General features: G+C 29.0%; 1 protein-coding gene across 2 annotated transcripts in view; it reads left to right on the forward strand.

Annotated features, from left to right (window-relative positions):
* The window catches only part of LOC100209930 (transmembrane protein 272), a 41145-nt gene that overhangs the window by 22115 nt on the left and 4030 nt on the right, over nt 1–15000 (forward strand). For both annotated transcript variants that reach the window (XM_065812549.1, XM_065812550.1), the window contains 3 exons: nt 2005–2074; nt 4691–4801; nt 10251–10310. In XM_065812549.1, coding sequence (XP_065668621.1) covers nt 2005–2074; nt 4691–4801; nt 10251–10310 — 241 coding nt within the window. The remainder of the gene's footprint in view (nt 1–2004; nt 2075–4690; nt 4802–10250; nt 10311–15000) is intronic.

Consider the following 15000-nt stretch of genomic DNA (forward strand, 5'->3'; position numbering starts at 1 on the left):
AATATTTGTAGTCTGTTTTTTTTTTTAAATTCAAATGCAAACAAAAATATTTGTATTTTAGATGAAGAAAAAAATACAAATGTTTTTAACTTGTAAAAAAAAAAATAAACGATCAACTTTAAATAACTTAATTTTTTACTTTAAATCCTTAATTAGCTAATTTTTATTCATTCTATTTAATAATACATTTGTTTTTAATTTTAAGAAAAATTTTGAAAATAGTTTATTAACATTTCAAAAACATTCTAGTTTAAAAAACAAAACAAAGACTTCAAAAATAGCATTAAATTTTTTTTTTAATTTTATTTTTATTTTTTATTTTTAACTTTAATATGAAGTAAAATATGCTTTGTTATTATGTTTATTACTTGTTGTTATGGTTTTTATGCTTTATACTTCCTGTTGATATAACATGAACAGGAAGCATGAAGCATAGAAAGCATATATAGGGGAAGATGGGGAACATTTGACCACGCTGGTTTTTATTCATTTACAAATGATTTTTTGCCAGAAACAATTAATTTTTTTTAGCATTACAAGTAATGGTCTTAAACAAATAAATTACAAAGATAATGTATTATAAAAAAGATAATGTATAGATAAAATATTGATTTTTGTTAAATTTACCATTGTTTTAAAAGTAAGCCTCAAAGTGGTTGAATGTACCCCAGCGCTGGGGTAGTTTCAACCACTTAAAGGGGTACTTTTAACCATATCATTATTAATAAGATAATAAATCTATAAGCTTTCTTTATTTTAAATGTTTTATTGTACAAATAAAAAGTTTCCACAAAATATATATTAATAAAACAAATAGTAATAACTATTTTACAACAAGATTTGCAAAATTATATCGAAATAAGAATAATGACGCCGTTCTTTCCGTCTTTGTTGGAGTTGCAGACTTTAAAAGCATTTTTTTTTCAGGTTAATAACTTTTACTCTTTTTTTAAATTTTTTCCAAATGAAGTTTCTCAATCTTTTCCTTTTCAGGAGTGTCAGTATATATTGTTGACTTCCCTGGTTTCCATTTTATTTGTTTTGTCTTTGAGGAGCTTTAGGCAAGTTCTGAACATGTGCTGGAATAAGTTTTTTATTGTTAGAGTTATTCTAGTAGTTGCAGGAGGAATGTGTTTCATTGGTAGATAAGGGTGGTAAATTATTCTGTAATGGTGTACCTATTACCCCTAGACTTTAACTTGGTTCTCCCATTAGGGTTCTTTTTGTGACATATCTGGGCATAAATCTATTTGTCTTATCATTCAGACAGCGACTTATTGAAAATACTAATAATTGGTTCCTTTACCACATTTTCATTTCTTTTATTTCTATCTGTTTTTGTTACATATTTGCGATGCATTTAAAAGATAAGAGAAATGTTCCCCAGCTAAGTAGTTTGAATGTACCCCACATGTGTTATATATAAACAAACGCTGTTAAAAGCCAAAATTAATTTTTGAAGTAAACTAAACGCAAAGGTTTTTAACTCAAGATATCATTAAATAATAAACAACACAAAAGTTTAGGAGATTAAAATTGAAAAAGAGATTCTTTGCAGATTATTTAAAACATAAAAAAAATTACCTTTAATATCAATAATCAGATTTTCTTTTATATAAGTACTAATGCTAAAAAGATAGATCGGTACTTATTTCCTGTGATAGCTTGTTAACAGACAAAACATGCATAAAAAATTTAAGTGGTAATTTTAATCATGCTGGGATATATTTGAAAAGGTTGAATGTTCATCATGGTCAAATATTCCCCGTCTTCCCCTACTTTGAATTATATGAGTAAAGTAAAATTTTTTAACCAATTTTTTGTTTTGATTTTATTATAAGGGTAATCAATATTTTTGAAATCTCTTGTTTAAGATGTTTTCTATACAATTAAATGGCATTTTTGTTTGACAAATAACACATTAGTTCTAGCTATTCTAGCCAGGATAGCACATATATTTTGTGCTGCTGCTATATTGAAATAGATGAATATTTTCATTTTTAGTGTTTAACAGACGCTACACCTCCTCCAGATTATGGAAACTTAGAACCTCCAAATTACAATACTGTTGAGGGTAAAATTAACTTATAAATTTATGACATTGTTTACAATTATATTTTAAAAGTTTTAAATTTTTATTTTAATGTCTAATTTTTCTGATTTTAAAATCAGCTACTTATGTACTTTAATTGCAGTTACTTATGTATCCATTTAGTTTTAAAATTACTAGAGATACTTGCTCTTTGTTAGACTAGTTTGAATTTGGTTGTTTCAACTTTGGATCTCAGTGTTGATGACTATTATTGGTAAATACTAGTCAAGTCCAAGCCAAGCCAAATATGTAATAGTAGAACAGTCACACACTTGGCTTAGGCAAACTTAAACACTACTTGTTGCAAAATTAAGTTTAAATACTTTGACTTTTTTATCTACTTTTGTTTAGCACCTCTTTACTCAATAATTTCTTGTTTTTGTTTCTTTTCATTCTCTTTCTTCCCAAGACTACTCTTTATGATATTATTACTGATCAAATTGATCAAGCTATTTCTCATTATCTCTCAGCTAAAGCTGTTGTTATTTGTGAATTTAATGTTTATCAGAGTGAATGACTTAGCTGTAGTACCATTGACCTTACTGGTTGAAAAGCTCAAAATTTGTCTTTCTCAATTGCTTACTCAGATAGTTAACTTTGTGTTATTTTAGACAGCCGTACCCTTCACTTACCTTCACTTCTTGATTTGTGTCTCTGACTCTAGCTTGTGCTTAATTTCTTTTTTTTCCATTAGATGGTTTAGACTGTAATGTCACTGAAACTTGTACTTCTATATCAGTTTCACCCATTCATTCATCAGATTCACCCATTCATTACACTTCTTGTCACTATCTTAAAGCAGACAGTTTAATCCATCTTTAGACATCCAAGTTCTGCTTTTATTGATAAAGTTTTTGCTTAAATTCCTCTACAGTTTGTGATCTGAACAACATTCCTGTAACCTTACAAAAAGTGTACTTCTGAACTCTCTATCAACTATTTAACAAGCACTTAACTTTTTATTTCAAACAAGCAGCTTTTTTCTGTTTATTTAAAAATGGCATCTGTTGCTCAAATTTTAAAAATCTTTAGAAATTGCTCCGACCCTTCTAGCTCTCGCTCAATCCTCTTACTACTATTATCAAAATCTTTGAATTTTTAATTAACAAACTTTTAATATCTTATCTGTGTAATAACTCTCTGACAACCAATATGGATTTTGATCTAATCAATTTACTGTTGGCTTGTTAACTGTTACATCAGAAAGATTCTGTTTTACATTAAATGTTGTCAGTGAGGCAACAAGCTCTTGATATGTTAAATATTGCTCTTGATATGTTAAAGGCTTTTGATTAAGTTTGGTAAGCTGATCTTCTCTGTAAGCTTCCTTCATATGGTGTATCCGGGAATTTAAAATTATTAAATCATTCCTTTTTAACCACAATATTAAAGTCGTTCTTGATGGATGACACTCCTTTTTTCTTAGTTACTTGTGAAGTATCACAAAAATTCATCAATGGTCCTGTGTTGTTCCTTATCTGTATTAATGATTTTTTGACAATCTTCCCTTTAAAATGGAGTAAATGCATAACTTGTCATTCAGCTCACATTATTGTAACTGGCATTTGTGTTCGAAAAACTTTAATTCATCTAGTTTTACTGACTTATACAACTTTCAGTTTGATTAATCGTCTGTCAACCATTTTCTTGCACTTGAACTCTCTTTTTAGCTTTCTATTAACTCCTAAGTGGCTGCTTGCAGCCTTGTTGGAAGTGATAATATTGTCCTACTATATAAGAGATATTCTAAAGCAAGTCCATGTAAAGGTTCTTGTTTAACATCACTCTGGATAGTATTTTATTATGATTTTAGTTTCCTGTAATTTCTTTTTTTGTGATTCAAGATAAATTACCAGTATTATGATCTCCAAGTATTTCAAGTATTTGAATGTTCATACTGGTATAACATTTTTGAAAAAAACAATCACAATGGTTAGAACCTAAGATTAAGCTCAGCCTCAAATATGGTTTTAACTATGAATTAGTTTTGACTTTTTATTGCATTTTTAATGGGTTCTTTTATTTCAGCTTTGTTATTTCATATATAGCTATTTTATTAATAGAAGTTTTACTAGTTTGAATCAAGACAGATTTTTTTCTAAACATTTATCTTAAAAGATTGATAGCAATGGTTTCATCAATTGTTTGTGAGATTAAAAATGTTGTAAAATTTTATCATGTAAAAATGAAAGCAAATCATCGTTGTGTACTTATAAAAACATGTGTTTTTATAAGTACTCAAAGATGTACTGCATGTTACTTATATTTTCACCACACATTTAATCATGATAAAATGTGTGGTGACTACATAATTACAAGATGTCTTAAACCAAGAAAAAGTTACATAACAATGTCACCAATACTTTTGAATCTAATTTATACCTAACTGTCTGAGTTCAAAATGATTTTCAGAATAATTAGACTTTTCTCTGTTAGTAAAAACTTTTATTTTGAAAAGTTTGTTTTTGGTTTTCTAATTTGTTAAAATCCTCTCATGACTTTTTTGTTCCACTTTAATCATATTGAGAACTAAAGTTTTGGATGATATTAATTATACTTTTTTAGTTTATTTGTTTTTGGAACACATCTTTATTCTAGATCCTCCTCCTTCTTATGAAAGCATTTTTGGAGAAATACGTCAAGCTCGCCAACAATCATCTGGCATATTAGATTTTCTTAAAAAAACAATTATGATATTCTTATCAACTGGTAAAATCATTTTTTTTTTTTAATTGTTTTTTATTTTATTTATGACATTAGAAAGTTTTAATTTAAGTTGTTCTTCTCTCTGTAATCAAACTTAACAATCAAAGTTAAAAACATGCAATAATAAAAATCACAATAATAAATGTAATTTTAATTTTATATGATGAAGTATATATATATATATATATATATATATATATATATATATATATATATATATATATATATATATATATATATATATATATATATATATATAGAACCCTTAGATGTTGTCCGAAAGTTTTTTCCATATTTTGTTGACAAAAAGTAAAAATTAAAATGCAAGACCGGAATTTTTTTTTTTTTTAAATGATAGACTGCCTGCCCCAACCAAACCCTCAGTCGATGTAGCAGCACTCCATTGCGGGTCAGGCTATTTGTCAGTCGATGTAGCAGCACTCCCTTGCGAGTCAGGCTATTTGTCAGTCGATGTAGCAGCACTCCCTTGCGAGTCAGGCTATAAGATAGTCGATGTAGCAACACTCCGCGCATAATTTACAGTAAAAAAAATAAAAATAAAAACATTTTATTAAAAAAAATTAAAATAAAAACATTTTATTAAAAAAAATTAAAATAAAAACATTGTTTATATTGTTAAAAACATTTAAAATGTTTTAAAAACATTCAGAATGTTTTTAAAAACATGCTGGTCAATTAAATTTGCGTTTTTGTGGTTTTTTTAAAAAACGATTAATTTGTAATTAAATTAATGGTTTTTACTTTCGTCCAACACGGAAATGTTGGACGAAAGTTAAAAGTAATTAAAAGTGACGTATATGTTGGCGTAAGAATCACTTTTTTCCTTCCGCTCTTCCCAAAGCCAACAAACTATAGATCTATATATATATATATATATATATATATATATATATATATATATATATATATATATATATATATGTATATATATATAAGGTCCTTTAGAAAAAAAGTGGGGTGGGCGGCTTGGTTTTTGAGCAAAGGAGTTACTGTGTTGAAGTAACTCAGCAACAGTTGAGATCTCAATCCAATAAAAAATATTTGAAAGGAAATGAAAACAAAGATTTGTTGAGCATGCTGTAATTCGATTCCAGAACTGATGACAGGAATAAAAAGAGTTTAGATTCAGGACGTGTCTCTGCAATACTTTTAGAAACTCTCTGAAAGCATGTCAAAATGTATTGAAATGGCACTTAAGAACAAAGACCAGATAACTAACTATCAGATAAAAAATTAAAATATATAGTTTTGTTACCCCTTTTATTTTGATTTTTAAAAGAAAATGAAAATTAAGATCTCCACAAAATTCCTGCGCTACAGCAGGAATTTTGTGGAGATCTTAATTTTCATTTTCTTCTAATTTTTATCAACTTGATATAATACAGCTGTATTATATCAAGTTGATAAAAATTCTTAACACTTTTAAAAATGTTAAATCACTTTTTTCACTTTTCCAAAATAAGGTCATTAAATTAATTCTTTTTAATTTTGCCTCATTAGTTAACTTGAATATCCTGGAATTAGTCTTATTATCTACATTTTTTGTATTCTTTTAAAAAGATTTATATATTTTTAAATAGATTTCATTAAGTTTTTTTTTTTTTTATTGACATGCATAGTTTTGCATTTTTTTATATTTAGTTGCATACTCCTGTTATAGCACCACTTAGCAATAACATTTATATCCTCCTATAGATCATTACAACTATTATCACAGATTATTTTTTATGATTCTTTCTAAAAATATAAATATAACTGACAAATGTGAAACAGGTCTATAGCTAGAAAGATCAAGTTCATAAGATCATAGTTAGAAAGATCAAGTTCATAAGATCATAGCTGGAAAGATCAAGTTCATAAGATCATAGTTAGAAAGATCAAGTTCATAAGATCATAGTTTGAAAGATCAGTTTCATAAGATCATAGTTTGAAAGATCAAGTTCATAAGATCATAGCTAGAAAGATCAAGTTTATTTTGATTATTGAAAATTAAAATTATGTTTAAAAAATTATATATAAAAAATTAATAGTGATGCTTAAACTTTCAGTGCAGGGACTCAATACATACAGATAAACTACAAAGTTTCCAAAGACTGTTTGGTTATCCAATGTTTTTGAAAAATAGTTTTTTTTGAACTGCTTATTTTTTTGATATTATTCTTGCAGTAAACCTAAGTAACAAACCTAAGTAACAAACCTAAGTAACAGGATTTTTGTAAGAAATAAACAGTAAGGGGTTATCGTTGTCATGAGTAAATACAAATTGAAAAAAAGTGTTCAACAAATTAGAAATATCTGAAAGATTTTCACTAAATGTGCCATTAGGAAACCTTAAAATGCAGGTTCATTCTTTATATTTTTGTTTGCTGTTCATGCATAAAATTTTTTAAGATCAGTTTCTTGAGGAGAAGGTGCAAAGTTTAAAAATAAAATTTCAAATTTTATCATGGTTATGATAAAATCTTGTGATTGCATAGATTATTTATCATTTTTTCCCCTCCTTTTCAGACACTGCATATTATCAACCTATTATAGTGAAACAAAGACATTATCATTATCAGTTTATGTTTCACTGTGATACATCATGACACACTGAATGTATGTTCTCTACTTTTTATTTTTTATTTTTAACAATGCACCTATAGGTACAAGAGGAAGAGAGTTGTTTTTAAGCAGAGCAATCTTTTTTTTTACATGTTTACTATATTAGACAATGATAAATTATTTTTTTTTAATTTTCCTAATTTAATTTGTTTGCCTTTTTAAGTTAAATCAGTTTGATATTTAATTGACAATTTCAATTATTGAATGGTAAACAAACATAGATGCATGAACTGTTCAATTATGTTGCAATTGTTGTAGCAATTGTAATCTTTCTGTAAAAACATTTGAGTAGAAGATTATTGTTTAGGTTCTAATTTAGTATTATACCATGGTGTATGAAACAGCTGTGTTTATTGGAGTATTTTTAATGCAAATTTTAAAGTCTGATTTGTTCATTTGTAGCTTCTTCTCGGTTTCAAAAAGAATTGTCTTGGTTTTATATTTTTAGAAATTTATTATCAATTCATTACTTTGTAACCAGTTTGATATATTTTTCAGATATTTGGTTAGTTTGTTTTAAATACTCCCTAAACTGCTGTCTTTGAAACAAAATTGTGATATCATTTGCATATTTAAGTGGTACAGGTGGTTTAGCCTTTTTTGCATTTTGTCAAAGTTTATCAAAAAAAAGAAGGATCTAGGAATTAAATGCAATGTTACGCAATGTTACATTAATAAAAAAAATTGAATACATCAGGTTGATCTTGACTATATATTTGTAATTTACTTTTGGGTCAGAATCAGACTGCTACTGGTAAGATGTAATCTAGAACAACCTGCCAACCTGTCCAGTAGTAGACTAGTGGTAGTACACTTGGCTTATAATCAAGAGATTCAAAGTTTAAATCGACCCTTATGTCTCTAGAAATATAGAGCTCAACCTATATCTTCATGCAACAGCCATGTTTAACAAGGTTTGTTCATGGTTGGGAGAGAGTTAAAAATAAAACTAATGATTAGTTTCCTTGACTGTAGTGGCCTCCTTTTTGGTCCTTTGATGTGTTTTGATATTTTTTTAAATGTCCTGCTTTGCGTTTTTATTCTTTATGTTATTTTTCTTAGGGTTTTTTGGATAAGAAAAAGATGATGCAATGTTTCTCTGTGAGTGATTTAAACCATTCATAAAGAAATGAAAAATTGTTATTTTTGTCATAATATATTCTTTGGTCTAATCTTCTCCAATCCAATGTTTCTCTGGCTCTAATAGTCTAATGTTTTGTCTTTACATATACTTACTAATCTCTTTTTTATACATATACTATTTGTCATAAAATCAAATTAGAGTTCTCTATCTGTTTTTTATATGCTTTTTTTATCACCACTTTACTGATTTGTTTACAAAAAAAAATTGTTTTTGTATAAGTTTTATATGCTATTCATTTGTGATTTATTCTTACAGTAATAAACCTTGGATAAGTATTTTTTTAAACAACTACCATAAAAATGATTGTATTTTTTGTTCTTGCAGAGATTTTCTTGAATAACTTTTAACTGTTGTTTATTTTTTTATTGCGGAATAACGTATTCAAATAAAATCTACTATTTGCTTCGAAGTTCTATTTTCTCTCAAACATTTGTGTGTTTTTATTTAAAGTTGCATGACATGCAAAAAAAAAATTCACTATTTAAAGTTGCATGACATGCAAAAAAGTCTTGGCAAAAAAAATATTTGTAAAAAACAATAACAAGAAGAAGGAGCTAAGTTTGAAGTAAAACAGATAACTATTATTTAGATTATAACAATTTGATTAAGCACAGTGAAAAATTTTTTGTTCAGTTAAATGAGAAAATATCATTTTTATTTGGTTAAATGAGAAAATATAAATTTTTTTGGTTATATGAGAAAATAGCATTTTTATTAGGTTAAATGAGAAAACATCATTTTCGAACCATGGATGTTTTTGACTTTTAAAAAAAAATTGTGCTTCTAAAAATTATTGTAAGGTTGTTTGTGATTTCTTTGCAATGATCTTTTTTGTTGATTTTTTTTGGTAACAAGTGTACTTATTTCATGTAAAAGATTCAGACATGAAAGCCTTTAATTCAAAATTAGGCTCTCCTTTAATGCAGGATCTTCTTGCTACTGCTGTTTTCAATTGTAACTTTTACTTTTTTTTTTTACTAGAATTTTCTTGAAAACAATCTTTTTATCATTGGAAATGTTTAGTGCAAAATAATGTTGTCTAATGCAATTTTCGTAGTTAGTCTCTAGAGACGTTTAAACAGTCTTTGATCTTCATTCTTGTTTTTAAAAACTTTGGAGTACAGATCTACCTATTGTTTAGTCTCCTTACTATTAATAACAAGGTTTTAGAGTCTTTAAGAAATTTTCTGACTCATTTCTGTTCATTCATCTGTTCTGATTCATTCATATGTTCTTGTATAGGGTATTGATGTCATATTTGGACAAGTAATTCTAATGATGCCCCATCATTTTTAGACATGGTGCAAAAATGCATTTTTTGATCTGCTCTGGCAGCTAAACTTAAATTTCTTTCTTATTTTATAAGGTTACATCTTCAGTTTTCTACAACTATTGCCATGATAATTGTTACCATGTGTTACTATGATTGATGCTCTATTATCGCTTAACAAAAGTAACAACAAAACATGAAGCAAAATTTGTATTGTTTTGTTTGTTTGTCACTTTTAGGAAAGCTAAAAGATATTCCAATATGTTGCTGTTCCGTCATATTTTACATGCAATCTGTAGAATGTTGCTGCTCTCATATTTTACATGCAATCTGTTGAATTAGTTTGTTAGCATCAATTTTAATTTTTATGCGTGTAATTCAGATTTTTTAATTAATGTTATTATTTTGTATAGTTGGTTGTACATTTTGCTTAGCATTTCTCTTGGCAATTCCGATCGCTTGTATTGTAATTGGTAAGTTTTTTGTGTGTTTTTTTTTAAGTAAATAAACTATTATAAACTTTATATTTGTCAAAAATGTTGTTTGTAATTGAATGCAATATAGCGTGTGCATTAAATAAACCAAAATGAGGTGACTATTTATAGCTTAAATAAAAATATGGTGTTAAAACTCTTTGGTAAAATTTAAAAAAAAAATTGTTTTAAAATAGAGAAATTATAGAAAAGCAAGAAAATTTTTTATTATTTTAATTTTTTTGTTAAACATCTTTGCTTCCAACAAGGCTGCAAGCAGCCACTAATTAAAGTTGAAAGTTACTGAAAGAGAAAAGATTAAAATTGTAGAGCAAGATAACGATTGATGAACGACTTAAAGGATTGCAAATTATATGAATCAGGAAAGCGAGATGAAGAAAGCGAATTCCAAAGAGCTGATGTTTGAGGAAAAAAACTAGACGAATAAGCGTTTTTGGAGCACTTAGGAACAGTCACAGAAAAAGGATGACACTTAATTGAATGACGAGTAACACGAGAATGAATTTTAGTAGATGGCACAAGAGATGCTAGCTCTTTAGAGCAGTGCCCATTATAGTATTTGTAGAAAAGAGAAAGAAAAGCAACATTATGACGATGTGATAATGGTTGGAGGTTGGCTGCAAGAGCAGGTCTAACTATGTTTACAATGTGTTTTTGCACCTTGTCGAAAAGAGAAAGGGCACCATTAGAGTATCTGCCCCAGATATGGCAACAGTATTCCATACAAGGCCGGATTTGAGATTTATAGAGATAAAGAATAGAATCCGAAGTAAGAAAGTGTTGAGCTCGATAAAGAGATGCAACCTTAGCAGGTGCTAATTTTGCAACTGATTTGATATATGGTTTCCAAGAAAGGTTGGAAGTAAGAGTTAATCCTAGAAGATGAAGAGTAGATGACTCATCGAGTACATCACCATTCATAAATATAGGAAGATCTAAATTATTGCGATAACGATTGGCTGAAAAAATTGAGTTTTATCTGTATTGAAATTCACCAGCCACTGTGAGCCCCATGCTGTAGCAGAAGTGAGATCCTTTTCAAGCTCAAATGTCCCCTCCAAGCAATCAGAGAGTGTTGGTTTCTTATCACAACAAGAATAAATGGTAGAATCATCAGCAAACAATGCCACCTTAGATGTGAGAATATCTGGAAGATTGTTAATGTAAATTAAGAGTATAGGGCCAAGGATGGAATCTTGAGGAACCCCTGAAGTTACAGGATATGAAGAAGAGTGCTGTCCATCGAGGATAACTTTTATACTACGATTGGAAAGGAAGGATTAAATGATCTTAAAGATGTTGCCGGATACACCATAAGAAGAAAGCTTATGGAGAAGACCAGCATGCCAAACTTTATCAAAAGCTTTTGAAATGTCAAAAGCGATGGCTTATGATAAGAAGAAGACTTATGGGACGGTAGTTAGACGAATCAGATCGCTCTCCAGAATTTATGAAGATAGGGATAACAGATGCCGCTTTCCAGCAGGCTGGAAAACAAGACTCTGATAAGCACTTGTTGAATAGTATAAGAGTATAGTTGTTGAATAGCATGAGAGTATAGTTTGAGAGTATGGACAACAACTCCAAAGAACACTTCTGCAAGACAATAACAGGTATGTTGTCTGGGCCACAAGCTGTAGAAGAGTCTAGGCAGGAAATCACTTTAAATACAGAAGCTGGAGTGATATGAATGTCAAGCAATGGATCAACCTGTTTGTTGGCAATATCAGGTAGAACGCAACTAGTGGAATCAAGAGATGGTATTGATGAAAAGTTTTTAGCAAACAATTCAGCTTTGTCTTTAGGTGAGGTGACAAAGTCTGAACCATACAAGAAAGGTGGAATTAAAGATTTGCGCTTATTATTGATATTATTAAAGATTCTCCAGAAGTCATGAGAGCCTAATTTTTGAGATGAGATACGAGATTTCATGACCTGAGAATAGCGGGTTTTGGCGTTAGACAAAACCTTTTTACCATGGTTTCTAGCAGTAATAAACAGACGTCTGTTTTCTGGAGAATTGATTTGCTGATAAATATGGATGTAACAGTTTCGATTGGCAATCGCAGCAGTACAGTGTGAGGAAAACCATGGAGGAGAGTGAGGCTTGACCTGGAATCGTCGAGAGAGAACAAAATATTCTATACCAGCCTGAATCCACGAAGTTATGTAAGAAGCACATTTGTTGACAGGAAGACAAAAGATTTCTACCCAAGGGCCATCACGAAGAAAATCACGGAAAGAATCCCAGTCAGCTTTACTATAATTGTAAGAGGTTCGATATTAGGGGGTCAGATGATAAAAAAGAATGAGATATTAGTTTTAGAGAGATCAAACTGTGATCAGAAGCACCTAAGGGTGAATGTGGAGAAACTGAGCACTGACTAAGATATGAAACAAGACATAAGTCGAGTAGAGAAGGTAAATGATTCAAGTTGTCTGGAAAGCAAGTTGGAAAGTTGACTATTTGAGTTAGGGATTGAGAAAGGCAAAAGTTGTGGGCTTTAATGCCTGCAGAATCACTGACACTAAAGCCAAGCCATTCGGAGTGGTGAGCGTTAAAGTCACCGACAACAACTATATTAGCTGATGGATAAAGAGAGAGGGCTTGGTCAATATGATCAGAAATAACATCAAAAAGAGTCAATAGAAAACTTGGCAATGATGATGGTTTTTTGTGTTTTATAGTTTTTGGTACTTTATTCATTTTTAAATTTGTTGAAGAACTTGACTCAAAGCACAGATAGTACTCAGAACACTGTTTAGTAGCCCAAGCAATTGCCTCATTACTACTAAGAAACCCTAAGCCGTAACAAAGGGCTCCAAATGTGGCCTCCGCAATGCACACCAAAAGTATAAACAGGGACACCATCCATGCGCATCTCTGAGAGCTACCACAGAGTTCGGGAAACCTGACTATCAGCCGGCCTCAGAACCATAAAACTGAGTTTTAGAGCTGTACCTTCATTAGGAGATAATAGAATGAGTTGCCTAGTCATAAAAACAGAGACACAAGCAAAACCCATGCATTGAGTCAAGTAGATCCAGTATTCAACATCCAAAACTGGAAACAATGTATTAAAAATACAACTGCGCCAGCCTAATAGATGAGGAAGGGGTGCGAGGCTGGTCAACAGATAGAATCTGTTTACCTCTGAAGTCTTTGCCTAGGAGGCCTTCTACAAGATAGTAGCCGGATGCATTTAATATCTGCCCAAGATGAGTATTTTTATCGAGATACTATCTCTAGCCTTTACTCAACCAAAAGCCCCAAGGCAGGGGGTGTTTTAAGTCGGAGTTGGCATCTTCTAGCCTTTACCTAAAAAGGCATCTCCTAGCCTTTGCCTAAACAGGCATATCCTACAAGGCAGCAGGACGTGAAGCAGATTGTACTGGGTTACATGTTACCAGTAGCAGGATAACCTGATCTGACGTAAGCAGGATAACCAGATCTGACTGATCTGACTAAATGAATGGAAACTACATTTTCTGAAACATTCTTTTAAACATTCGTATTTTCTGTATCGGCAAAACAATAAGAATAGTTTAATGCTGAACTTTTCACTTTTTCACATTGCAATAAACTTAAATGAAGTTTATGCTATAAACTTCAATTAAGTTCATTGTTTAGTTATTAAATTTTGTTCTTTGTGAAAATGAACAGTAATAATAGTTAATTAATCTTTAATAATTAGAAAATAAGTTTTATCTTTAAAAATAAATTTTTCTTTGAAATCAAATCCAATAGAAAAAATTTTTTTTTTTAATAATTTTGTTAATTTTCATGTTTAACTTAATTCAACAAATTAATTTAAATTAGAGTTAAGAAAATGTTTTTCTTTTACTATTATTTTTTTCCTCCTAAAATTTTTTTTTTTTACTTGATTTTAACTTTTTTTTAAATGTTTTAACTTTTTCTAAAATATTTCTTATTAGTTCTGATTGAGTTTTTTAGGTTCTATTAGATTACATTAATCAAGTTTTTTTAAAGTGTGAACAGAGAATTAAGCAAGAGAGTTCATAAAGTACAGATTTTTTTGATTGGTATAATGGTTTACTTGTTGTTTTTCTTTTCAAAATTTTGTTTTTTACAAATTTTATTTGATTTTATCAACCAAAAACTACCTAATTACTATTAATGCTCATTACTAATTTATCATTACTAATTTTTAAACTTAATATCCAAACAATATGATCAGCTTGATTAGAAATCTGCTTACAACATCTTAAGTTTGTTATAATCTAAAATAATTTCATAATTGAAATTTGTATATAATATATATATATATATATATATATATATATATATATATATATATATATATATATATATATATATATATATATATATATGTATATATATATCAGGGTGTCCACTCTGCTGGTAAAACTGGGAAAAAGGCTGTTTTTAAAAATCACGCTAGAAAATTAAACAACGATGGAAAATTAATGCCTTAAACAACTTTGATGCTAGAAAAATAGGCATTTTTTTTCAAATTGCTGTTTAGTAGCCTAATTTGTGTTTAGTTATTGATTTTTGAAGGTTATTTTAAATCTTCCTAACAATATTTATTCCTTTTTAAGTTTTATATTTTTAATTTAGATAAGTATTGTTATTTTAGCTAGTATAAATATGGAATTAAAAAATAAAGCTTCAAAGGCGATTTAT

The sequence above is a fragment of the Hydra vulgaris genome, chromosome 12 (genome assembly GCF_038396675.1).
Source record: "Hydra vulgaris chromosome 12, alternate assembly HydraT2T_AEP".
NCBI lineage: Eukaryota > Metazoa > Cnidaria > Hydrozoa > Anthoathecata > Hydridae > Hydra > Hydra vulgaris.